Source organism: Antechinus flavipes, chromosome 1 (genome assembly GCF_016432865.1).
Source record: "Antechinus flavipes isolate AdamAnt ecotype Samford, QLD, Australia chromosome 1, AdamAnt_v2, whole genome shotgun sequence".
Lineage (NCBI taxonomy): Eukaryota > Metazoa > Chordata > Mammalia > Dasyuromorphia > Dasyuridae > Antechinus > Antechinus flavipes.
The window spans coordinates 109590007-109597869 of NC_067398.1; the positions used below are offsets into that span (position 1 = coordinate 109590007).

At 35.9% G+C, this 7863-nt stretch overlaps 1 protein-coding gene across 1 annotated transcript in view; it reads left to right on the top strand.

Moving 5' to 3' along the window:
* Positions 1-7625, top strand: part of ERMP1 (endoplasmic reticulum metallopeptidase 1) — a 51015-nt gene extending 43390 nt beyond the window's left edge. The window contains exons 12-15 of the mRNA XM_051987681.1: positions 1786-1988; positions 2665-2780; positions 3286-3449; positions 4216-7625. Coding sequence (XP_051843641.1) covers positions 1786-1988; positions 2665-2780; positions 3286-3449; positions 4216-4380 — 648 coding nt within the window. The 3' untranslated portion in view covers positions 4381-7625. The remainder of the gene's footprint in view (positions 1-1785; positions 1989-2664; positions 2781-3285; positions 3450-4215) is intronic.
* The last annotated feature ends 238 nt before the right edge of the window (positions 7626-7863 follow it).

Sequence of the window (7863 nt, forward strand, 5' to 3'; positions counted from 1 at the left end):
AGCTCCGCCAAGTAGCTGATTCAGTGATTTCAAGGCATGCTTCTGATTTGCTGGGGCTGTGCTGGGCTGTGCTATGCTCTCACTCAGGTATGAGAGAGCTTTCCTGCTGACTTGAGTTGTTTTTGGCTGGAAAATTATTTTACCCCAAACTTTTATGAGTTCTGTTGCTCGAGGAATTGTCTTATGGCATCATTTAAAAGTGTTGGGGGAGAGCTACAGTGAAGCTCTGCCTTTTCTTTGCTATCCTGATTCTGCCCCTTAAAAGGATATATTTTCAAAGTCACAACATTGTAAAAATACTTGAGAAGCACATATTAAGGTGGTGGTGGTGGTGTTTATTTTTTTGCTGAGGCAATTGGGGTTAAATGATTTGCCCAGGGTCACACAACTAGAAAATGTTAAATGTCTGAGGCCACCTAACTGCCCTCCCATTAAGTTTTAATGCATTATAGCTATAAATATATTTACAAATTGTTTTATGAGAAATTTAAAGTTATATTTCTCTAGACTGACAACAAATTCCCCTAAACTTTGGGAAAATATAGGCTGTTTTGTTCATTAAAGTACTGGTGAATTTGTTGTTTTTTTTTTTTTAATTTAAATTTTTTTATTTAATAATAACTTTGTATTGACAGAATCCATGCCAAGGTAATTTTTTACAACATTATCCCTTGCATTCGCTTATGTTTCGTTTTTTCCCCTCCCTCCCTCCTCCCCCCCGCCCCCAGGATGGCAAGCAGTCCTATATATGTTAAATATGTTGCAGTATGTCCTAGATACAATACATATTTGCAGAACCAAACAGTTCTCCTGTTGCCCAGGGAGAATTGGATTCAGAAGGTAAAAATAACTCGGGAAGAAAATCAAAAATGCAAATAGTTCACATTCGTTTCCCAGTATTCCTTCTTTGGGTGTAGCTGTTTCTGTCCATCATTTATCCATTGAAACTCAGTTAGGTCTCTTTGTCATAGAAATCCACTTCCATCAGATTACATCCTCATACAATATCGTTGTCGAAGTGTATAATGATCTGGTTCTGCTCATCTCACTTAGCATCAGTCCATGTAGGTCTCTCCAAGCTTCTCTGTATTCATCCTGCTGGTCATTCCTTACAGAGCAATAATATTCCATAACATTCATATACCACAATTTACCCAGCCATTCTCCAATTGATGGGCATCCATTCATTTTCCAGTACTGGTGAATTTGAAAGAAAGAGTTGATTTCTGTAGTATCACATATTCTTGGAATCTATTGCTCTGAGTTGCTGTAGAGTAATACCAATGCTTGATTAGCTTCAGCCTCCTTATCCTCTTATTGCCCTTGTTTTTTGATAGAAGGACTAACATTGTTAAAAGAATGAAAAATAGAAGGGAATTAAAAATACTAGATAATTCCTAGGTTGCTTAATTGGGCCCTAAAATATTGACAGTTGGATGAATATGCCTTATCTTGAAACAAAATAGAGAAGAACTAAAAGGAATTTCCTAAATAGAGATAGATTGTCATAGGAAATCAGCTTTATTGCTAGTATGATATGGAGAAAACTTTTATTTTATCATTGCCTATATTAAAGAACCATTTATGGTAGGTTCATTTTGGTATCAGTCACTCAAGTTGTCTTTGGTATTTAACTATGAAATTTACATCACTCTTTAGGGAGTACAGCATTTTTATTTTTTAAAGTTGCCTTCTGATTTGATTTTTCTGTCCTTTTCCAGATTTTCTTAAGGGTTGTTTTTTTTTTTTTTTTTAAATTAATTTGTTCTTAATTTTTCTCCAAAGCATTTAACCAGAACGTTTCATGGCTTGGATGGAAATATAGTGAAGAGAGATTCTGGAATATGGATTAATGGATTTGATTACACTGGAATGTCTCACATCACTCCTCATATTCCTGAGATCAATGACACCATCAGAGCCCCTTGTGAGGAGACAGCTCCCCTCTGTGGATTTCCTTGGTATCTTCCAGTGCATTTTTTAATCAGGTTGGTAGGAACATTGTTTTTTTAAAATCTTTTGTAGGTAGAGATTTTCAAATATTTATTAGTAACTTACTTTTCCATTTTTATATTTTTATGTGGATAGAGAATCATAAACTTGATTCAAAATTCTGCTTGTGTTGTGGGATGAAGTTTCTCACTGTGATGGGTTAGCTTTTTCAACTTCAGAAATTCTCTTTGGGAACTCTAGAAAGAGTAGGCTTGCACACAATCCTCTGTCATGAGATAGCAGTTAAAAAGGAAGCTTTAATCTCATTTATCTTAGAAAAATCAGAAAAGTTTTCTAGGAAGCATGTATGTTTTAGGAAGAAAAGCCTGGTCCAAGACAATAAGAAGGACAAGGGTAGCAGGATTTGAAGTCTTTTTTATTAGCCTAACTGTTGAAAGCTACTTTTCTCTATTGACTAATTCTCTTGATCTTTTGGGAGGTGTTGCTTAGATTCTCTCCCCACAAATTGTAGTTGATTTTTGAAATCAATTCAGTTTTGAAATCAATTGTCATAGAAACTACTACATTAATATGCACTAGACATCTTCAGTACTTCCCATCCTGTGCTAAAGAAAATATGCTGCATTTTTGCTTCTTCACTTGAGATTCCATAGTACATGAAAAGGATTTTATAAAGCTGTAAATATCCTTTTTTTTTTTTTTTCAAATTAGGAAAAACTGGTACCTTCCTGCACCAGAAGTTTCTCCTGGAAACCCTTCTCGCTTCAGGCTTATATCCAAAGAACAAACACCCTCAGAGTCGGTGAAGTTAACCTTTGAAGTAACAGGTGAGTGAGATTGATCTGCCTCCTTTTTACTCTTTCTTTCACTTGGTGTCTTTTAACCTAGCTTTAGGGCGAGTTTGCAGTTTGTCTAAAAGTAGTTGAGGATCGACATTCTTCAGCTTAACCTTGACTGCCTTCCTTTGGCATAAGCAGCTGGCACAGGGCGGGGCCTCTTGTGTGAGCAGCGCTTGGTATTTCTGTTACATGGTGGGGCTGCTCTGTGAAGGTGGGCACGACACCGTGGTGTGGGGAGAGTGTGGGGGAGACCCTTTTTTATCAGAGCCCTGAGATGGCTGGGGCTGTGTGGAGGGTTTTCCTCCCAGGAACTGAAAGTCATTCTCAATGACTGTTCATTTTGAACTGTATAAATATGAACTAGATTTTGGGGGTAAGTCAAAAGATATTTGGGACGGAACACTCACATACTGGTTTGGGGAGGAGAATGCTGACTTTTTACCGTTTTAGTTTTTCTTAATGACTTTAAGTTATTATACTTTTTATTATATAGGTCCTAGTCACATGTCGTTCTATGTCCGCACACATGAAGGATCAACGCTTTCCCGCTGGTCTCTTGGCAATGGTACACCAGTTACAAGTAAAGGAGGAGATTATTTTGTATTTTATTCTCATGGACTACAAGCTTCTCCCTGGCAATTCTGGATAGATGTGCAGGTAGGAAGAAGAAAATTGATTTTGTTTTCCTAGCACTTTTTATTTTAGAAATTTCTCTTGCATTGTACTTGTCATTTAATTCAGCTAGGTCATAAAGTGGAATAGCATTTCAGGGAGAGATGATTCCAGAAGGAGAATGGCACCTCCTTTTGATTAGGAATTCTCTTTGTGTACAGAGTGTTGGCAACCAGGGTGACTCTATAAAATGGATTGTCTGAGAGAGTATTAATTTAAAGCAGAATTAAATCATACAGTCTTTGACTTTGTACCTGTTACATACATGTTAGGTGCCTGCCGTGATTTGTTTTGTTTGAACTCTGACTTTGAGCAGACTTTGAGGTTGAAGAGTTTTATGATAGTGGGTTTCCTCTCTGCCTTGTAGGGGAAAGAACAAGAAAGAACAGACTTTTTTTGCTTACTTTTTTTAAAAATTATTTTAAAAATTCTTACAGCAAGACATCATTGAAAGTTAATTTCTCCAGAATAGTTTTTTAAGTTAGCGACTGGCACATACTTGACAACAAAATTATATTTTTCTTTTCATTCTGGCATGTAAACAGCACAGTTTTGTCACTCATCATCCTCCTGCTCATTGAGGTTCTGACCAGTAAGTAGCTCAGGAGTAGAGATATATGCATTTTATTCTCCCTTGGATCTCCCTCCCATTTGGGCAGATTTAAGTTTGTATTAGTGTGAAACTATAATTTTTAGGTCACGGTAAGGGAGATCAAATGCTAAATGAAATCTGCCCCTTTCTCTCTGCCAGGTCTCAGAAGAACATCCTGAAGGAATGGTCACTGTGGCCATAGCTGCTCATTACTTTTCTGGAGAGGACAAGAGGTCTCCCCAGCTGGATGCCTTGAAGGACAGGTTCCCAGACTGGACATTCCCTTCTGGTTGGGTTTGCACCTACGATCTCTATGTATTTTAATTTCTGTCACTTTGTAGGAATATGGCTAGTGCTATGCTCCATTCTTGTTTGACATGGAATATGACCTAAGAAAGGGAGTTGGCCTAATTTAGCAATTATTATTAGGTGCGCTCTGTTGCTTTCAAGTGTGAAACTGAACTTCTTAAAATTGGTGGAAAAGCTCTAATTGACAACTAATAATTTTGTTCTTCCTTGCTTCAGCCAGAAGAGAGATAGGGAGAAAAGCTTCAAGCAGCAGAAAATTTAGATGGTATGTTGGGGTGTGACTTTTTTGATTCTTGAAAATGCCAGGAAGTGAAGCTCATATGGTTATTGCTATTTGCAAGGATTTCTCATTTTATGTGACCTTTAAAAAAAGGGGGGAGGGGGGAAAGAGACACACTATAAATTCTTCCTTCAGGATCATGTAGAAATGAATTAGTGTTATGGCAGGAAATAGCATTTCTGATTTAAAGCCATAGAGCATTTTTGTGGTGTTCAGTGGAATAGAACAATATATGAAGTAGTGATTCTAATTAGAACTGAGTTGTGTAGGGGATAACGCTTATGTGAATGCTTGAAACGGAACAAATGATCTCTAGAAGTCCCTTTCCAGCTCTAATGAACTGTAATTCTTAAAAGAAATTGATAAGTGCCCATGAGTTACTGCACTTGGAATACCCACCAATATTGGGAATTGCATGCCAGTGTCTTGGATCACCATTGTGCATTTTGGCCTTGGTGTTTTCAATGCCTTATATTCTCCTAGAAATCTGTGTACCTGCTCTTGAATATACCACTTTAGGGAATGGAGAAGCCACATTTTCTTTTGGGTTCTCCTAGGCCTTTTCAGAGTATTGTTAGTACGAGGTCCACATAGAGAGAGATAGATGCAAGATGACCCTGACTTCTTGCATCAGAGCACTGACATGTTCCTTTGGCTTTTATTTTTTTTTAATGTGGTTGAATATTTTATAAATATTTATTCTGATTTCTTTGTTATGTAGAAGTCGTTATTTTTTCTGGGTTATTTCTGTGTCTTTTTAAGATGTTTATTTATGCAGAGGATACTGCACTGGGTTCATGCCACATTCTGTATTGTATGATTAGTTTTATAAATGCATTCCTTTATTTGCTAGCATGACTAGTTTTCCTTGAGTTTGAAGATGTCATTTAGTGAGATTGGATACCTGAACATACTGTGAAAATGTGACAGTGCCCAGGAATTTGGCATTTGATTTGTGATGTGCTTTTTTTGTTTTGAAAAAAAAATTTTATACAGTTTGTAGGTAGTTCTCCTGCAGTAGAAAAGGCTTTGGTGTGTATTCAATTCTTATGACAGACAGATTTGATCAGATGGATAGTGAATTCTACTAGATTTTCCTCAATTAGAAATTAAAAAACAGGGCACAGACATGCTTGTTGAACTTCAACAGGTACACAGGAGAACAAACTAGAAATTCATTTGTTTTGTTAAGATAGAGTGAATGAAGCCCCTTGATTAGAGATGAAAAACAGATAAGTGTCTACCTCTCTAACATGAGTACAGTCTATATATATCCAATTGAAGTGGGAGTGGGTAAAGAGAAAGGATGGTTTGTTTTCAAAGCTGGAGATCACAGAATTAGGATAGTTTGCTTAAACTTTCTCTTTAAGTTGCCTACCTAATTCGTGGCTCATTCAAACTAATGCGAGCCCTGTAGAAGCACACAGCATGACCACCTGAAGGCTAGGTCTCACAAGGCCCAGATTATTGCGGCATTGTTTTCTAGAGGCTTAGCTGTTTCTGAGTTTCCATTCATAATCCACTTCAAAAGGCTGCAGTCTGTATCTGGCGACTGCCAGAGCTTTTGAGGATAGTTCATTTCTGATTCTGTGTTGTTGAAATTTGGAGGTATTTGGGAACAGCTGTTGTAGATAATTCTATTCTATTGTTATAAAAATGAAATAGATTGAACAGTCTCTCTAGAAATGCTAAGTAGATGCAGATTTTCTGGTCTTGTGCTTAACCTGAAATCTGAAATAAATAAGATTTATTATTAGGAATAGATATAACTATTCTAGAAAGCAAAACAATATTTTTCCTATGAGTTTTTCCTGTGTGTGCTGCTACTCACTTCTGGTGGTAATCATGATTTTCTTTTTTATTTTGGAATATTTGTCCTTTTAAGAATAATAGTCTTCATTTAATTATGTTGATCATTTTGAATTTGGCTGTCATAGGAGTTGGGCTTTCCAGGTGGTTAGTACAGAGATACCCACTAGTCTATTAGAATGTTAATGCAAAGATTCTTTTTACGCATTACATGCCAGAAACGTTCAAATAAATAAAACACTCAGAGCTATTTAATAAGCACATTGAGCTGTTCTTGTTAGATCATTAGCATTTGGAATAAATGAATTCATTTATATATTTTAGAGCCTCTGACAGGATCATTTCAGTGACTCATTTTGAAAAAGGTCTTTTAAAATCATAATAAATACTCTGTTTTACACAGCATTTTAGCTGTATGTAGCACAATGTTTGGGAAAAGTAGCAGAAGGGTGACTTAATTATTTCTGAATATTACATTGTGCCTCTGACCTTAAGAATGATTGTCACATGCAGTTTTTCCTGTTGTTACAGTTTAACAAATGTAAATAAGCATGCTATGAACCCTTAAAATGTTACCACTGAAGCAATAATTGTGTGCATATTTGAGGAATAGATAGCCAGCTTGCTGACTCAGGAAGCATTCTTTATAAAAATAAATACACAAATTGTGTGTATGTATATACACACACACTATTGTTGATTTGAGTTGTCTAGTTTTGGATTATTAAAGAGTTACTTGTTGCCTTATGTTACTTAAAACTTTTTAACATCTTGCTTTCTTTTTATAGGGTAACATTGTTTAGCCGCTAAAGTTTTCTTCCTTTCTCTCCACTTCCCCCTTTCCTCTCCATCCAAGGGTTGCATAAATTTAGAAAAATATTTTTTGTTTGTAAAATTGTAATTGAAATATAATTATGAAATATAATTATCTTTAAAAGGTGGATGATGTGACCAAAGAACATAACATTTTAACTGGAATGTGTATTATGGTAGGATTTTTACCTTTGATTGTAATTGTACATCTCAACTTCATAGAAATTAAAAGTCAAATTACTTGGGCATTGCTAGTTGCTTAGCTGCAGTGGATTGGACGGGATTGATACTGTTAAATCATCAACATTTGAAGTGTTAATACATTTTTTTTTTTTAAATAAAGAGAGAGTAAAAATGAGTTGAGGCTCAACTAGTTAACCATCTTTTATTCTTTTTCTTTATTATTGTTTTACCTTCTGTAGTTCACGTTTGGTCTGAAAACTCTCTCCAGGTTTTTCCTTAGTGTAGATGACTGTCAACCTCTCAGCCTGTCATTAAACATTGAAGCAGTTAAGAACTTGTATTATGTATTTTCATCTTTAGTATCAACAAAGCACGCATGCGCACACATACACATTGTTTGATTTTGTTTGTAT